The following is a 19,214-nucleotide window of genomic DNA, read 5'->3' on the forward strand; positions in this document are numbered from 1 at the left end:
GGGCTTTGTCCTTATAGCAGCCTTCCCCAGCTTGGTCCCTCCATATGTTTTCGGACAATAACTCCTGTTAGCTTCAGCCACTAGGGAATGATGGTCCTAGATCATGGAGAAGGATAAAAGAAAATATATTCAGGTTAACACACTTTGATGCTGTTCATTTGTAAATACTGAAAACAGATTAGTACCAAGTTCACCACAAGTCGTCAGTGATATCTATCCACCAGGAATAGCTTTGTAAGGATAGTCCTGAACTGTCTACCACATAGAAAACAAAAGAATGAAAGTGATGTTGTAAGGGGGAAAGCAGCGTTTTAATAAATCTCTTTTATTTATGTCTAGTTGGAAGTGGATCCCTCTCAGACCAGCACAGTTCTCCCTGATCTTTTTTCAAAAACACTCTATAATGTTGAGCTCGTGGCAGTATATGATGAAGGACCGTCTATGCCGGTAGCTGCAGAAGGCACCACTTGTAAGTCAACCCTATTGCTTAATAGGTTTTCTTAGATCAGGTGCAGAAAACCTTTGGCCCACCAAATGTCACTAAACTAGAACTCCCACCAGCCCCAGCAAGCATGGCCAAGCATGATAGGAATTGTAGTTTGGCAACATCTGGAGTTCCAAAAATTCTCCATAGTTGTGTCAGTTTCTTAAAGAAATGTAGGGTTTAAAATGCTGAGTTTTTGGCCTAGACCGGAATGACTCTAGATGAGGAGACTTAGGTTGTTCTGCCAATCATCATCCTAGGTGGGAGGTGCCAGCAGGAAAACATGAAAAGATGAAGCAGCAGCTCCCACCTCTACAGTATATGTAGCAACCACAAATTGGGCAGTAACAAGCATGCTGCCATTAACATAGGAACTGTATTCACCCATGAGATCATGGATTCAAATCCAGACAGTATCCCTGGCAATAGCTCCTATCAGGCATGCTGCCAGAAATTGCATTGTAGAAGCGATTAATTAGCTCTCTGGCACAGCATCAGGATTGGCATAACGCCCACTGCGGTGACTAAACAGTGTCTTTGGTACAGTTTTCCTCAGGTATATTGTTGTGAATAGTGCCTTTGGTTCTCAAGGAGAAAGCTGCAAAGGATCATCTTTTTCATTTGCCAGTTCATGCCACTGCCCACAGGCATGGCAGACTCACATAACAGTGGGAGGACACTTTGTAGGGCACACCTGGCATGAACTTTTGCACCCCAGATCACTTGGAGGTCTGGTACTTAGGACTCATGAGGAACACAGGGAAAGAAAACACAAAGTTGGATGTGCAGTATGGGAAAAGCAGCAACATAAATAATGACAATAACATAGGCGAGGACCAGAAACCTGAAGAGGTTTCATAAAGGCAGAGAAAAGGGCCAAAGGGGACAACATAGAATTGGCCATATCCCAGCTAGAACACTGTGGACACTGTCAGTCCATGTACACTGTCAGCCCCTGCACACCCACCTTAACAGAGTTCACTGGGGTAGGATTGTTCCAGTACTCATCTGCAGCGCACCACTCAGTTTATAAAGGAAGCATGTTCTTGAGACAGCATATATCCATATACAGTCTCTATAGATAAAAATCACTATGATGCCGTTTCTGTGACTACCCCTGACTGGAAGCAGTTAAAATGTGACTAGAGACTTCATAACTGGCACAAACATGGGGTGGGTGGGGGAAGGATGTTGAAAAAACAGAGAAGTGCACTATGGAAGATAAAGAAGAGGTTTTAAAACTCCTGTTTCCATGTACAGTATTGTAGTTTGAGTGAAAATGGGCTTGTTGAGCTCCTCAACTACCCATAGGCCCCAGGCAGATATCCAGTCTTGCCATATTCTGATTCTGGGCATGGCAGATGCAGTAGCATTCTGCAATGTGCAGACTGTGGAGCCAAAAGACTGAGCCTGTCAATCCTACTGTAGGGAAAAAAAATCTCTGCTGTTCTAGAGAAATTAAGGATTTCACCCTATGAGTATATGGTATGTAAACTGTTCTGTACATTCCCCATGTGGTTTGTGTCCAAACTCCAAACGTCTTATGTGGTGGATTAGTCTCTGCATATAACCTTGCATTTCCAGTGATGTTTAGTTTGCAGGGTTTTTCCTCTTGTGAGGCAATTTCTCACTTCCTTTTCCCTTCCTGGCAGTACCGGTACCAGCACCACAAAATCTAAGAACTGATCAAGTAACCAAGACAAGTTTCAGAGGTACTTGGGACCATGGAGCACCTGATGTAGCTCTCTACAGAGTAGAATGGGGACCACCAGGGGAAGAGAAACTACAGGTAAGAATTTTTCAATAACCCCAAAATCAATCACTTTAAACCCTTTTTGTGTGTTTAATGCTGTTTGCTGGAAATGTTAAACTGGTCACTGTGTTTTCTAAACTTTTGATACCTAGGGAACCGGTTTCTTCATTAAGTCTGGAGACACATTGAATCCTTTTGTATACAAAAGTGACTGTATGTGTTCTCCTCCTTGCAACTATAGATTAGCTCAGTTAATATTGCCTCCTGGCACCCCATCTTCCTCTCTGTCTAGTTAGGGAGTTCTCAGGGATAGTATTGCACTTTTTGTGCAATGGTCCATTTGGCGATCAATTTTAGTGGATAGTATGGTGGCGCTGTAGGGATGCGGGTGGTGCTGTGGGTTAAACCACAGAGCCTAGGACTTGCCGATAAGAAGGTCGGTGGTTTGAATCCCCACGACGGGGTGAGCTCCTGTTGCTCGGTCCCTGCTCCTGCCAACCTAGCTGTTCAAAAGCACATCAAAGTGCAAGTAGATAAATAGGTACCGCTCCAGTGGGAAGGTAAATGGCGTTTCCGTGCGCTGCTTTGGATCGCCAAAGCGGCTTAGTCATGCTGGCCTCATGACCCGGAAGCTGTACGCCAGCTCCCTCGGCCAATAAAGTGAGATGAGCGCCGAAACCCCAGAGTCGTACGTGACTGGACCTAACGGTTAGGCGCCCCTTTACCTTTTTTATGGTGGGGTTGCACTGCTCACTTAACCACTCTCTGCCTGAGTTGCTGCTGTGTGCTGATCTTACTGCCATCTCTTCCCTCACCTTCTCCATTTCAGTGTGCAGAAGGAACTCACTTGGAGGGAGGTAAAGTGAATGATCCCCAACAGAGATTTAAAATCACAGAACATGCAGTAAAGTAAAGCATGGAAGTATAGGCTGTTAGATCTTTAAAATATCCCCTTCTAAATGGCTTCCAAAGTTACTTACTTCCTTTAGTATAGAAAGAGACCACAAGTTTGGTAAGTGGTTTACTTAAAAACTCTTCAGAGTTCAGATTCATGCGTTTTTTCATGCAGTAGCAAGAAAAGACAGGCAATACAACTTAGTTTCAAAAAGTAGTAAAATTATTTGTATAGAAACACAAAGATGGCTTGCTAAAGCCATGTGGTCTAAGCTTGGAGGATCTAGCTTTGACATCCTTACTAGAGTTCACGTGGTGGAAGAAAAAAAGAGCAAAAGTTTGGTAAATGTTCCTCCAAGGGTGAAGACGTGTGACTTAGCTAAGCCTGGCAGAGCAGCTTACTCTTCTTAACTCCTTCATGCATTACTTAGAGTTAAGCATGTTGGTTATATGAGGCTGGTTTATCCGTCACTGCCCATATAAAATGGTTCATTATCACATAAAGCTGACCATAAAATCATGGTTGGATAAATTAGCCTGTGGACACGCTGTGTGCTGGTGCATGCAGCTCAAACAGTCCCCATCTTACTCACTGTCTTTCTATAATGGGGAAACAAATGACAGAGTGGCTGGCCTAGTGTTATGTGTGAATCAGAGCTTGTGGTTACTTTATGAATAAACTGGAAGCAGAAGCTGGGGTATGTTCATACACTTCCTAATTTCCCTCAGTGTAGTTTATGAAAAGCTTTCTGTCATAAAGTGGCTATTGGCAGAGGTGGGGGAGACTAATACTTCATAGGATGATTGTCTCCTTGCTCTGAAAGACATAGGGTTGTAGATTTATCCAACATGTTGGCTTAATTTTTCAAGGACATAACAACCTCTTCCTGTAGCACACAACTGTGTAAAAATCACTGTTGGTCAATTGTTTGTAGATGGATTTCTGTATTTAAAGAACTTAAAAGATCTGTTCTATTCCATGAAAAATGTTAATTGTTAAATATATTGCCTCAATGAGTAACTTTCTTTCTTTCCCCCCCATCCCCTGTCACTTCCAAAGACAATTCTTAATGGTGATGAAAATACTCTAGTTTTTGAAAATTTGAACCCAGACACACTCTATGAGATTGGAGTTACTGCAATTTATCCTGATGAATCAGAGAGTGATGAACTGATTGGCAGTGAGACCACATGTAAGAAATTCTGAAATGCATTCATACATGGATTACAATTTGTAACAATAGTATTCAAATGAAATACATGTTTTTAATGCAAACTTGCCCTGTTTGTGCTTCTCCCCCTCCTATAGTGCCCGAGGTGCCTCTGACAACAGCAGGTAAGAGCCTGAATTCATTAATAACATTTTATATATGAGGATTATACAGATACCAAAAGACAGAGCTAGTCCAAACCAAGCCAGGATGCAGAGAAGCCAATGTTTCTGTACAGTATACTTAGTGGTGACTCATAAAAGGGGAGAGAGGCAGAGGCAATGGTGTCATTCTGGCAGTGGCAGCACTTAGCTAGTCAGGGTGAGGTGGAGATGAGGTCAAGTGACCTCTGGGTTGGTGGCAGTGCATACACCTGTAGAGCTTCTGCCACCCTAGAGTTCCACCAATTCACCACTGCCACTTTGTTCCCCCTGCCCCTGCCCTGAGTTCACCATCACTACTGGGAAGATACCACTGTCCTAATCTCTACTGCTGAAAGTACTCCTGTGTGTACACAGGCTTTGTCCCTTCTTGAGTTTCTCTCATGCGTTGTGGGATGTTGCTCTGGAGGTTTGCCTGAACTTCAGCAGGGTGTGTGGTTTGAGGTAATGCAGCCAGAAGAAAAAAGTTGCTGCCACTACCCTATGTCCACTGAAGTACTTTCCACCCATACAAAGGATAGGGTGGCTTTTAAAAAAAGTGACAACTTGGTGAATTAATAGCAACTTTTGTATATTTGGTGATGTTCTGCTCCCCATTAATCATGTTTAGCTCCATGCAACATTTCCATTCAATTCTCCTTTGCCCCTTCTTGTATAAGTCATTTTGATATAATCTTGCCCAAATTCTGCAGTTGGGTGGATTTTATTGTTCTCAGCAGGCCCCTATATGTGTATTGTTATTCCAAGGTGGTGCTGCTGCTGCTGATTTTCAGTAATGTCATGTAGAATGACTCATTATATGTTGTTTGTTATATCTATTTGCTAAACAACCCTTTAATAAATTCATTTCAGCTCCAACGGGTCCCCCAAGAAACCTTCAGGTATACAATGCAACGTCCAATAGCCTGACTGTCAAATGGGATCCTGCCATTGGACGAGTGCAGCGGTACAGAATCACCTATCGACCTACAACTGGCGATGGTGCTGAACAATCGGTAACCGACTCTGAAACTATTCTCTAATGGGGGGAAAGCAGCATTGTGCTCCTGAACAAATATCTGCTTTTGAAAGCATGAGCTTGTGAGATGGTTTTGTTTTCATGTTCTACAGTTCTGCAGAAAAGTATTTATATTACAAAATCAAAGAAAGTGGATTTGTTTCCTGTATAAGTAGAACCCACAAGATGACTCATGGTGGTCTTTCAGATGTAATCTGGCAAATATCAGTTTCTCAGAGCCTGCAGAACAAACAGTTGCCAGGGATTGCTTTTTACTGGGGTGTTCTGTCCAAAGGCTCTTTCAAACACTGCAGATTTCTGACATACCACAGTGAAAAAGCATGCAGATTATTTTAAATTGTCATGTGTCACAGTTGTATGCAATATGGTTGGTCACTGTGGGAGCAGAATGCTGACTAGAGAGGCATTTGTTCTGCTCCAACAGGACACTTGTATTCTTATTTTGCTGTGTGTATTCACAGCTTCCTAGTGTGTTTATATTACTTGTTCATTTATTACTTGTACATGCTTTTCTCTTTATGGAAATGCTTTTTATGTAGGAACTTTGTTGCGTCTGGTCTTTGTAAATGCTGACAATATCTGTCCAACTGGCCACAACAGAAGCCAAAGATATTTCTTTGGAGCCCATGGGCAAAGCATTTAGATCATGAGACAATGTGGGAATCATCATGTTTCGCTGTTCCAATAAACATCAAGGTTAATTTTCTTTGGGTAGCAGAATTGGCCTTATATGCCCTTTAGCTGTAGATTGAGGACTTGGAGATCTGTACTCACTAACTAATATGTAGAAATAAGAAAGATGATCCATAAAGAGCTCAGATCATTCAACATTTAATATTTTATTCACATGGGTTTAACAAATGACTAATGCAGTTCTGGTATTTTTTCTTTAATCCACTGAAGGAAAAAGTCAAACAATGTATATTGACTTAGGCAGACAGTATTGTCTGGAAAACAGAAACTTGTATACATGTAGTATATACAAACTGTATCCTTTCAGCATCTTTGGAATTATCTGCCTGCTCCTTCAATTTACATTTCATTCCATTGTTTTTTAGACCACAGTAGGAGGGAGGCAGAACAGTGTTGTACTACAGAAGCTGCAACCTGAGACACGTTATAGTGTTACGGTTTCATCCATATATGCAGAAGGTGAAGGGGGACGAATGACAGGCAGTGGCAAAACCAGTAAGTAAAACAACTTTGGTTTTCTCATTTGTGAAGAATTATGCAAGAGTAATGCTAAATCACTTATAAAGTTGGCAGGCTTGGCTTTTCCTTTGTTGAAGTCTCCACAGATATTCATTTCTTTGTGTGCAACCCCCCCCCTTTTTTTGAGAAATGCCAAAACTTGCTCTGAAAGTGAAAATATCTTCTTTTTTCACGTCTGATTTTATATTGATAATTATATATAATTTCATATTGAAAATATCTGTAATCCTTATCTTAGAGGTTTGGCAGCTTTTCTTTTTGTTTGTGTATAAAAGAGAGTGTGAGAGAGATTTTTTTTTTAATTGCACAATCATCACACAATTCTTACTCATCTGTGGTGCAACCTTCCAGACTTATTTTTCCAGGTTTGGACTGCTGAATGCATTTACACAGTTTTCAGGGAAACCTGCTGGTCAGTGACCTTGTTGTCACTGGTAATAGGTGGCAGAGTTCACATCCCAATACTCTGTTATTTTTGTTTAAGTAAGTAATACAACATTAAACTTAAGGATGAATGTCTGTCAGCTATATCACTCAGACTGGGAGCACACATGGAGCCTTTTAAATCCAACAAAAAGAAGCAAAACATATCTACCAGCATGGCTACCTGCTCCCACTGCTGTAGTGCCTGGCCCTTTTTTATGAATATTTCACATTTTCCTCTTTCCTCTCTATTTAAATTTAGTTCTTTCAAAGACATGTGCTCCTTTTATTCCACATTCTGGAAAGTCCCTTGGTGTCAACGTTCTTTTGGATGCTTATCATTACTACTCACTGGATTTCACTCAAGGATAATAAATCCCGGATTATTTTTTTTAAACTGCAGTGTAGGTGTACATGTTCTCCAAAAACCGTGCTCTTGATTAATTTGCCACAATTATCTTTTGAAATTTTCAAACTTTAGTTTTATGCGAAAGAGGAACATTCTGAATGTTCTGACATGGTTGACATGGTTGGCTAGAACAAGAGAGATGAATTTTATTAAGACAAATTATACTTCGTAGTTATCTAGAATAGAAATAACTTTTTTTCTTAACAGTGGGAGACAAGTAGATAAGTACACTAGTCCAAAGAGTGGAAGGCAACATGGTAGGAATAGTTCAAGGGGTATGTGTCATAAGGGACACTGTATTGTTGAGAGTGGGGAAGAATATTTATTAGTCAGATTTTAATCCTGTCTTTTCACTATGACCACAGGCCTTGGGGACAAATAGCTCACTAGACACAAATCCATTGCTTCTGCACTTTTGCCTCTAGCCCTGCCTGTTACTGGAATGTTCCCCACAAGGGAAAGCAGCCCTTGGACCTGAAAATAAATCCCCCATCTATGGATGGGGGAGAAATTCAAATCAGTTGTCATTTAAAGGCTAAACTATCAAATTGGCCCTTTCCAAAACAATATGAGAACAGCCATCCTTTGAAATTCACATATATCCAAATTTTGCATTGCAGTTCTCCGACCAATATTTTTGGTTTTGTTTTACCAAAATGCATCTATTGTAGAAAGTGTGAATAAAAATAAACGCATGAATGAAAAAAACATACAAAAATGCAGTAGGGATAATTGTTTGCAAAAATGTGTACATTAATCAAAATGCATATAAAATCTATTTATTAAGAGAATTTTTAACTAAAACATTGATGAATTTCATGAGGGTGTTTAAAAAAACAAACAAATGAACTCAAATTTCTGCAAAATGTGGAATTTAAGTTGGGAAAAGTGAGAAACAGAACTGAAACTGACAAATCCTTCCCTCTCTATCCCCATATCTGCATTATGGTAGATACATCAGTATTTTACAACTGGATAGCTCAGTTGGTTAGAGTGTGGTGCTGATAATGCCAAGGTTACAGGTTTGATTCCCATATGGGACAGTTAGAGTAGATGATCCCCAGGGTTCCTTCCAACTCTATAATTCACATTTGCCCCATCCCTTGAGAGTGAAGACACAAGACAAGTGGCAACTCAGTCATGCCATGAGAAGCATGCCAGGCTAACTGTTGGGTTGGAAGGATGAATAGCTGTTCTTTCCTTCCTAAGCCTCCCTGTGAGTCAAACCAGCAGCAAGGAACTGCATCTCCTATTTTTCAACTCCCTTTGTGCTCAAGTATGGCAGACTAGATTCATCTTGCAAGTGTTTGTAAGTCCAAAGAGTAGTTTTTGGACAAAGTGTTACTTGTCACTGACCAAGGCTAGGCACAGCCACTCACATAAGAAGGCAACATGATGCACAATAGTAAGATTCTCTGAGCCTGACAATGAATTCTGTTTATCTCAGAACCTCTCAACACTGTGAAGAACCTCAGAGTCTATGATCCAACTACCAGCACATTGAACGTTCGATGGGATCATGCTGAAGGGAACCCTCGTCAGTACAAGTTGCTTTATGCACCAGTGGCGGGAGGTGCAGATGAACTGGTATTCCTTTTTACTTTTGTATACTTCATACTTGCCCTGCACTTGCAACTGTTTTTTGCTAGAGGTGGTTTCATAATTGGGCTGGGGTACCACTTATAGCTGAATTTTCCATTCAGAAAATTGTGTATGGTACAACCCTCTTGGGACTTTATTACTTAAGTGTACGGGTGAGGAGTTCATATGTTTGACTCCTACTCTATGAGCATAGAGCAATGGCAAGTCAGGGAGAAAGCTAGGGCACAACCCTTTTTGTTGACATCTGGCTGGGCAGATTAAAACACGCAGCAACCCCTTCCCTGCATGCAGGAAACAGTTTGCTAGAGTGGACAGAGCTACTACTCTAGCCTCCTGGTGGGTAAATTTCTTTTGTTTACCAGCAAGGAGATGGGAAAGGTTAGAGTGGTGCAGACACACTGGCAGGGCTGCCAGATTTGCTCTGCTGGAGCATTTGCACCACACCAGACTCCCCAGTACCATGCCCCTCTCCCTTCCAATAAGCAACAGTGACCCACCTGCCAGGTAGCGATTCCGCCTCACCTGGTGAGTTGCTGCTGTTGCATGCTGAACTTTCATAATTCTAGGAAGGTGTCTTGTTGTCCTTAAACAGCAGCAGCAACCACCACCACCACCACCACCACAAACCAGGCAGTACCCGATCCAAGCAATATGTTGGTTGATGGAACCGCGGGGCTAAGCTGGCTCGTCTTGTTGTCCTTTGAACATGAAGATCAGTCCTTACATGGTAGAAAGTAGCCCAATAAAACCATTCCCTCTTCCTTTTTCCCTTTTGTAACCCAACAGGCAACTGTTCCAGGCAACACAAATTATGCAGTTCTAAGAAATCTCCAGCCTGACACACAGTACAAAGTAACTGTGATTCCTGTTTACCCAGAAGGTGATGGAGGGCGAGCATCTGACAACGGGAAAACTTGTAAGTAACACTATGTTGTTTTGTCTTCTTCATAAAATATTGAGGCATTGGGCTTTGAGCCACAATTCAGTGCTGAGCTACTTAAACCCACTTATTTTACTTAACTTAGTTAACTGCACCATATTATACTATTGTAGAGATAGTTAAGATGAAACCTTTTGAGGCCCTTTTGCACACACTTCCCTCTATGGACAGGGACCTGTGGAAGGGTATTTTGCAATTCTCTAATGCAGAGTAGGATAAGAACATGAATATAGATCCCTCTGAGTGATAAGGTCTCTGCCACCATGTTATGAGTTTTCAATGCAATCTTATTTGTGTCTGTGTAGTTCAGTGGAAAGTACTGCCAGGTTAAATATCTATAGGATTACACTATTTTACATCCCAACCCTATCCATGTTTACTTGGAAGTAAATGTAATTTTATTTGATGGAACTTATTTCCAATTAACTGTGGTGTTAAAGAGAAAAAGCCTTTCCTCCTCCCAGGAAGGGAAGGGGTCATGCAGGGGGCGCTCCGCCCCCTGCTTCAACTCCAGGGCTGGCTCCATGCCCCTCCCCAGTTGGGCACCCAATAGGGAAGCTCGATGGGGGTGTGGCTTGCTGCTCAAACGCAGCCGCACCAGCCATCCCCACCATTGCACACACATTTTCTTCGAGTCACCCACCCTCCACTCCCTTTAGATTAGCTGTTCCTAAGACTTTGCTATGGACCTCTGGTTGGTCGCCCTGTTTAACCAGGGGGCCTGGTAGGAGTTTTTTTCCAATTGGCTAAATTGGCCCGACCTCTTGGTTTTTTTCACCTACTCGTAGAAACCGTCACAACTTTTGTAGTATTTGGCTATTAGGCATTGGAATGTGTTGTTGGTGTTTCGGGGGCAAGGTGTGGCCATCGCCTTCCCCGGCAATTTTGGGTATTCTGCTAAAGGAATCCGGCGGTCGTGGATCCTGTCCGATGCCCGTGTGGTGGGGGGCCATGGCACGACCCTCGGTGACATCAGGAAGAGAGCCTATAGTTGGATTAGCATCAACAGGCTTCCCCTACTGGTGGTTAACCCCTCCTCAGACTCACCCCTCTACGAGTGGGTGGAGTCTAATGTTCCGTGGTCCAATGCCTAAGCCAATACCTTCTCACATGCTGTAATCAATAAAGTAGTGGCCTTTACCTTACCCATTAACCTTACATTCTGTGTTCACGTGTCTTTATTCCCCAAGCGGGGATCGGGTCCTCGAATCACAATACAGGGTTGGAGAACTTCTAGCCCTCCAGATGTTGCTGGACTCAAGATTCCATCATCCCTGAACATTGGCCATGCTAGTTTGAGCTGATAGTAGTTGGAATCCCAACAACATCTGAAGTCCACTGATTCCCCACCCCTTGGCAACAGCATTCTTAGAATAGTCCATTCATTTTATAGCCACTCTCTCCTGTTACCTGGCTCTGCAACTAAGGAGTTATTATTTAGTCCAAAACTATCTGACATTATTTTTGATTCAGTAATGAGAGGAACAGCAAGAGGCATCCAAGTTTACAACCCAACACCAAACAGCCTTAATGTCCAATGGGAACCTGCACCAGGACCAGTGCAGCAATACAGAGTTGTCTATGCTCCATTGGTTGGCACACGGCCATCAGAATCTGTAAGTAATTTAACCTCCTGGGCCTTTCCATATATGATTTATTGGGTATAAAGGCATACTACAGAGCGGGCACACCACTGCCTCCTTCAGTTCCCCTGGGATATTCCCAGGGGAACTGAAGGAGGCAGTGGTGTGCCCGCTCTTAAAGAAAACATCATTAGATCCCTTAGATCTATCCAATTACCACCTGGTTTCGAATCTTCCATTCCTGGGTAAGGTGATTGAGAGAGCGGTTGCTGAACAGCTTGGTAGGTTTCTGGATGAAACATCGGCTCTGGATCCATTCCAGTCCGGCTTCCGCGCTGGTCATGGGACCGAGACGACTCTGGTCGCCCTAACAGATGATCTCCGTAGGCAGTTGGATCGAGGTGGGTCGGGGCTGCTGGTTCTTCTAGACCTGTCAGCAGCCTTCGACATGGTCTATCACGAACTCCTGGACCACCGCCTTGCCGACATGGGGATCCAAGGCACAGTCCTTCAATGGCTGCGTTCGTTTCTCTCTGGTCGGGGACAGAGGGTCGCGCTTGGGGGGGGGGGAATTGTCATCACGCCACTCCTTGGTGTGTGGAGTGCCTCAGGGTGCAGTACTCTCCCCGATGCTTTTTAACATCGGTAGATCAAAATCAGAGAAGGTAAATGTTAAATGCAAGGTCAGGATCATTTGTTAGAAAACATTAAATTTTAACTGCCAGTTTTATTTTCAACCTTTGTTGAAATCTGGGAGGAAAGTTAGTCAGCCTATTTTGGGAAGCAAACCAATTTCGCCACCTAATAACTCTCTCAGATGACTGCTTGGCTGCACCCTATAACATGCACTGAACTTGCTGCATGATTGGGGGTAACTTTCTCTTACATGAATTTATGATTAAAGAATACATTTTCCCTCTTAAAATGCTACAGATTCTCAGTATTCAGCAGATACCCTGTTGTATTGCTTTTTGCCAACCTGGTGCCCTCCCGTTGTTTCTGGAGCTGAAGGGAGTTGGAGTCCAAAACATCTGGAGGTCATCAGGTTAGGGATAGATGACAGCTGGGATAGCTCAGTCCATAGAGCATGAGACTCTTAATATCAGGGTTGTGGTTAAAGCCCCATGTTGGGAGAAAGATTCTTGCATAGTAGGGGGTTGGACTAGATGATTGTCCCTTCCAACTCTACAACTCTATGATTCTATGATTTATGAATGGGCAACTTCATACATTATAGCTGCCTCATAAAGGATGGCGAGAAATGCTTCTGCATGATGGTGGCTCCATACAAGAACCATAGTGTGTAAAAACAGCTTACTGTGTAGACTGGCACCTGCCACAAAGTCCCCGACATAGTGGTGGTCTGTGGTACTGTGGAAAATTAAGTGGCAAGCACATTACAGCCCTGCTTGTTGCTACTGTCAACAGGCAGGAAATAAGTCCACTGGTGGGCGGGCACTGGTTTGAGAAGAGGACAGCCAGAGGGCACTTTGCCAGGGTGCTACTTCAAATCTGGCCCTGGTTAATTTAGTCTGAGAAATTAAGGGAAGGATTTCATTAAAAAAACAACAACCTTCCCCTAGTTCTTCAAAAATTACAGCAGCAACAACAAAAAAGCATTCAAGTGTAAGGAAAGTTGTCTAAGAGCAAGGTTGTTTGTGAAGAGCTTAAGAAGCTTTCTTCTCATACTATCAAGCTCAGATTTTTTTAAAATTTAAAAGAAAACAGCAGTTTAAACTTCAGTGTTGCTTTCTTTTTAGGTTGTGGTACCAAGCAACACCCGCAATATTTTACTAGAGCGTCTGATTCCTGATACACCCTATTCTGTCAATGTTGTTGCTTTGTATGCTGATGGAGAAGGAGATCCAAGTCCTGGACAGGGAAGGACATGTAAGCAGAAAACACATGTTTTATTGCTAGGATATAGTTGTATGTTATGAATTATTATTCTCTCCAAGCTCTGCCGGTATTGTTCAGTTGTCACTTTTCTGCATTAGGTCTTACTTGCAGATAAGCTATTGCACGGCTTCATACAGTGAAGAAGGGTTACTTTCTAGACTTCAGTTTTCCAAATTCCACTTCATTTCGTGCCCTTATTTATCTCTCCTTTTTCTTTTAGTGCCTCGCAGTGGGCCCAGGAACATAAGAGTCTTTAATCCTACTACAAACAGCCTTTCCGTTCAATGGGAACATGCTGATGGACCAGTGCAGCAATACAGAATCATATATTCTCCCACGGTTGGAGATCCCATAGATGAATATGTAAGTGTTCTCATGAAGGCATGTTAGAAATATATCACAACTTATTTACTTCAGTTTAAGTATTTTTGGCTTTAGCTTCCATAGGAAGTCAGTTTATCAGGAATTCTGCATGTTCACATTCCTATTGAATCGTTTTGTTCTACTTTGTAAGCTTGCATTTTCCTATCCCATAGGTATTGATGCATTGAAAAATACATTACTTGTCTGCTGTTTGCAAAAATATGAGCATGTGCAATTAACCAAACCATAGTGTGTATAGTCTGTGTACAGACAATAGCTATCTTTGGAGATGGTGTTTTCTTTACCCTTCAGTGTACACACTCATTATTTCATATTTACTGGGGATATCTCTGATATTTGACAGGCTTTAGTGGTGCTACAAAAGCAAAACTAGCGGGGGGTCTACTTTGTTTTTTTGTTTTTTTTCCCAAGCCATAAGATCCACCCACCAGAGCGATGTGAAAAAGAATTCAAGAATGCCAAACCTTTGAGTTTGTTTTGAGCACCAGGCCTGAGCTCAGTAGTCCTTGCCCACCCACAGTAAAGGCACACCCTTTCAAGAATATTCCCCTCTCCCAGAACGTGTCCTCCTTTGGACAGAGTACACTCTTTCCTCTCTCTAAACATTTCCTCATTAGTTAGAAAAATAAATGCACAGGTTTCTTATGGTGTAGCAAAGCTCCTCCCTCTTCTTTCGATATTTTTGCATAGATACCAGACTACTGAAATGGAATTAGTACTTTCTTAGCAGCAAGTGGTAAACTTTATTCTGAGCAACATTTGTCTGTACAGAGCTTTTTGGTACAATCCAGTGCAGATTTAAGCATACACAAGGTCTTTTGACATGTTTAAGGTCATTGATACTAATGGACTTAAGTTTGCTGAACTCTGTGTTGGATTGTATCTTAAGTATAACCTTGGTTCCCTTTGACAATTTCTAACTGGCCTTACAGTACACATTCCTCTTTTGTGGAGCTATATATTTCTGTGAGCCTGTTCTGTGCAGTTGGGGAGATCAATAGAGAGCGACCTTAATTGTCATCTGTGTCTAATGACCATCATGTATCTGACTATTATGAGCGGTATTGGCAGTCTGCAGCTTTGATCTTTTTTTCTTTTTTCCTTTGGTTTGTTTGGAGTTCTGCCAAGATTTTTATAATTTGCAAGTGAACTTCCTTCTCCTTATTTGGCAGCACAACTTCGGTGAATGTCTGCAGAATTCTCTTAGAGATGCACAGCGCAGCCAAATTATTTCCCCATAGGGAGGTTGATGGCATGACTTCTGACTTCTGTGGAAACTTAGTTCAGCCCATAAAAACACCACCTAATTGTTCATGATGGTTACTTACTTCTGAATGATAATATATTTTGCTACAACTTGGCATTATACAGAAAGCACATTGTACTGAAAATGGTGCTCATGCAATAAAGAAATGGTGCTCTCCATTTCACTATGGGAATTTCACTCACTTGGGGGAGGGGAGAGAAGTTAATGGCAAATCTTCCCAGAAACATGAAGAAATAAACATGAACTATTCAGAGGACATTTTAACCATCACATTTAAATATTACTTATGATGGTTCCCACCCCTCACCCTCCATAATTCTCATCTTTTATCATCTGGGCTGTGTACATATTACTGTCTTAAAATGTAGTTAAGTTGAGTCTTGTTCTCAGTTCTGATCAAAGCTGATTTGGAGCAGAGTGTATCAAACTCAGTATTTCATAAGAAACAACAGGATAGATTTAGGATATATATGGACTTTGGCTATCATGTGTACAATGCTTCCCAGACTACTATTGGGAGTATGGAGAATGCAGAACTAATGGGAGTATGTATACAGCCCTACTTTCTTCCAGGGCTGTCTCTGTCTTACACATTTTAGATCAAATGCTTGTGTAATCCAGTTCTACTGAATTGGATGGAGTTATTTCAGACCACCAGTTTCTTACCAGAAGCAGAGATATGGTCCTCACATTCTCTGTCATTCTGTTTCCATTCAGACAAAAAGTTAAGGACAAGAGTTGTCCCTTCTTCTTCAAACCATTGTCTTAAATATATTTTGAAGGAAACAATTTACAAAATGCAGTTATTAGACTTGATCCACAGATAGTCTCATCAGCTGCTTGTCTGCTACCCTTCCCTGCTGCCAGTCAAGACAGCACAGTACAACCATGGTAGTGTGATTATCTGGTTGGAAGGGATGAAGGAACAGAGTTTGTGAATTCAATCCCCCCCTTCCACTTTGCATTCCAAACTGGTGAATAGTTTACCAGTCCACTTAAAACATGCATTTTCCTCCCACATCTGCTGTTTTTCTAACAAAGGTGCAGATCTAAGAAAGTGATCTGAGTATGGAAATAAGCAGGGCTTAGTCATATGTGTACAGGACAGAACTAGTTGGTTCTACTGTACTTATGCATTCTCTTCCTGCATCAGCCCCTGGTTGCAGGCTGTATCCTGATTTTTCTACACAGTCCTGTTATTTTCACATGCCAAAAGAAACTGTAGTTGTTACACACATTGGAGGCTCACTGCACCATCCCAAGGGGTTTTCTGGTCTGCCGCCACTCTCTACTAGTTGCTATTTTGCCATTCTTTCTCTAAATGTGCATGTACAACAGTAGTACCTTCCCCCACATGCAGTTTGTTCATATAAATGGATGTTGGGCTATCCTTGAAAGAAAGGCTTTGGTTTCCTGGACGTGTGCCAGACATGTTTGGCAATATGCTTGAGTGTTGCCAGATGCTGCTCTAAAAAAATTCTCATTGGTAACAAACATCACTTTATCCACATTACAATGGCATTTTAAAATATAAATATCATAAATTAATGTCCCATCTATTACCCTAGGCAGCCTAATTTTGATGGGGCTGAAAATATTATTTAAAAAATGTTTCTTTATTATAAATCCATGTGCTCCTCATGCTTTTCCTATTGTGTTCTTTTTACTTTATTTTCATTTCTATTCTTTTCTTTTCTAATCACACACACAAACACATATATAAATATTACAGTGAAAATATTTTCTATCCCTGATGCCCATGCATTGGTTTGGATCCAGAACTGCCCTTCATTCATGGTAGGATCAGATCCTTCTGCTAGTGAAGGCTGGAGATGACAGAAATGATGCTCTCCATTTTCCCCTGTGCCACCTTCCAAATTGTTCCAGAAGCTCCCCATATGAACTATACAAGGAGCTTCAAGAGATATGGGGAATAAAAGAATGCTATGTATCTCAGCAGGAGTGTTTTATGTGAGTGGAACCTTGCTAATGGGCCTTATGGAACCTATGAATAAAAGCATAGCTGCTTGTTCAGTGTGGAGTAGAACTCCAAGTTGTACTACTACAGCTTTGAGCAATTTACGGTTCTACAACATTTACTCGATTCCCATTATGTTCCAGACAACAGTGCCTGGCAGAAGAAATAATGTATTGCTACAGCCTTTGCAGTCAGATACACCCTACAAAATTACCGTTGTGGCAGTTTATGAAGATGGAGATGGTGGACAGTTGACAGGAAATGGAAAAACAGGTACATCTGACGTGCTGTTAAATAATATGCAAACAACTGAGGTGCAAATGGTCCTTAACTACCCCCCCCCCACCCAGAAGTTGTGGTAGAGGAGTTGTTGCCATGGTTGATATTTGCCAAATGGACCTTCATTTGAGATCCTATCTCAGCATTCCTCAAATATTTGCACATGCAACATGAAATAAATGCTGTGTGTCTGCATAGGGAAAGATTGAATGTCCCAACACAGAGACATGGCAGAATTACAGCCATAAGCTGGATCTTTGTGAACACTTTGGGTTATCTAATCACTATCACTGTCCAATCCATTCATCTGCCAGGAACCCAGTCTGCTAGATGTCATACAGGCATAGAAATAACATTTTATGCTACCATTCTAACTTTATACTCAATTTTTGTCTTCTTCAGTTGGGTTGCTTTCACCTCAGAACATACGCATTTCAGATGAATGGTACACACGGTTCAGAGTTGCCTGGGATCCTTCACCATCTCCTGTTCTTGGTTACAAAATTGTCTACAAACCTGTTGGTAAGGCTGAGCTTAAGATCTTCAAGTACACTTGACATTATTTAATATTTGTTCATTTCAAGACTTAAGCACTATGAGAATGTGACTGATATAAATGTGAAAATGAGTCTTCTCTCTGAGCTCTTGGAGATCTGCTCTCATTAAGGCAAATGAAAATTCATTTTTTCCTTTAAGGTACCAATGAGCCCATGGAGGTGTTTGTTGGAGATGTGACTTCATATACATTGCACAACCTGTCTCCTAGTACTTCCTATGATGTAAATGTTTATGCTCAGTATGATTCTGGACTCAGTGCACCTCTGGTCGATCAAGGCACTACATGTAAGACTACTTTTCATGCTTTTGGTTTCACTGTATATTAACACAGAGGAGCCTTTTCTGGGCTAGTAGATGTGAGAAAAATAACCTCAAATGGGAGGTTCCATCAGTTAGAGCATGCCTACCCCATGGGACAGGTAGTGTTGGAGGATTATGCTGGGCTTTCAGAGAAACATGGCATTGTTCAGGAAATGTGCAGTTTTTGGTTACTGTGTGGGAACCTAACACCATTCTGCTATCTTGTGCTTTATGTTAGGGATGCAAATACATTTCTCATTATCATAAAATCACATACCCCAATTACTAAAACTGCAACTTGCTGTTGCTGAGAAAATGTGATTCTTGCCTCCCCTCAGTACACATACAGTACCTATTAGTTGCAGTGTGAGTTCAATAGCCTATTACTTGTGGTGGAATAAGTGATATTTTAAGAATAAAGACATTCGTCATAGTTTCATAATTTGCTTTTAGCTTTCATCTTGTAGTTCATGGAAATTTTTCTTTCATGCTTTGCAGTGTATTTAAATGTCACTGACCTAACAAGTTATAATGTGGGATGGGACACTTTCTGCATCAAATGGACAGCTCATCGGGCAGCTACTTCTTACAGACTGAAGCTAAATCCAGCTGATGGTAAATATATATATATTGGGTTGTGCATGCAACTAACGTGAAGACTGTAACACATTTCCACCTAAACCTTGAATAGCAAGGAATCTCCTGTCAGTGTGCCTCTCACAGACCCCTACTGTCATTTCTTGCATCCCTAGCTTCCTCTGAAGATGGATAACTTTAACAAATGGGTTGTGTTCCCAACCAGGGATATGGCAGATGATCTCATTGGAGATCTTGATCATTGAAAGGCTCGAGGCAGCAG

General features: G+C 41.6%; 1 protein-coding gene across 22 annotated transcripts in view; it reads left to right on the forward strand.

The window, feature by feature from the left end:
• COL12A1 (collagen type XII alpha 1 chain) overlaps positions 1 to 19,214 on the forward strand; it is a 110,875-nt gene that overhangs the window by 57,701 nt on the left and 33,960 nt on the right. For all 22 annotated transcript variants that reach the window (XM_083431105.1, XM_083431095.1, XM_083431092.1 and 19 more), the window contains 15 exons: positions 340 to 469; positions 2,137 to 2,273; positions 4,192 to 4,324; positions 4,441 to 4,467; positions 5,356 to 5,498; positions 6,580 to 6,709; positions 9,013 to 9,152; positions 9,954 to 10,083; positions 11,581 to 11,723; positions 13,451 to 13,580; positions 13,810 to 13,952; positions 17,362 to 17,491; positions 17,900 to 18,019; positions 18,194 to 18,340; positions 18,854 to 18,970. In XM_083431105.1, the coding sequence (XP_083287231.1) occupies positions 340 to 469; positions 2,137 to 2,273; positions 4,192 to 4,324; positions 4,441 to 4,467; positions 5,356 to 5,498; positions 6,580 to 6,709; positions 9,013 to 9,152; positions 9,954 to 10,083; positions 11,581 to 11,723; positions 13,451 to 13,580; positions 13,810 to 13,952; positions 17,362 to 17,491; positions 17,900 to 18,019; positions 18,194 to 18,340; positions 18,854 to 18,970 (1,900 nt within the window). The remainder of the gene's footprint in view (positions 1 to 339; positions 470 to 2,136; positions 2,274 to 4,191; positions 4,325 to 4,440; positions 4,468 to 5,355; positions 5,499 to 6,579; positions 6,710 to 9,012; positions 9,153 to 9,953; positions 10,084 to 11,580; positions 11,724 to 13,450; positions 13,581 to 13,809; positions 13,953 to 17,361; positions 17,492 to 17,899; positions 18,020 to 18,193; positions 18,341 to 18,853; positions 18,971 to 19,214) is intronic.

This window comes from Podarcis tiliguerta (genome assembly GCF_965153285.1).
Source record: "Podarcis tiliguerta genome assembly, chromosome: 3".
Classification (NCBI taxonomy): domain Eukaryota; kingdom Metazoa; phylum Chordata; class Lepidosauria; order Squamata; family Lacertidae; genus Podarcis; species Podarcis tiliguerta.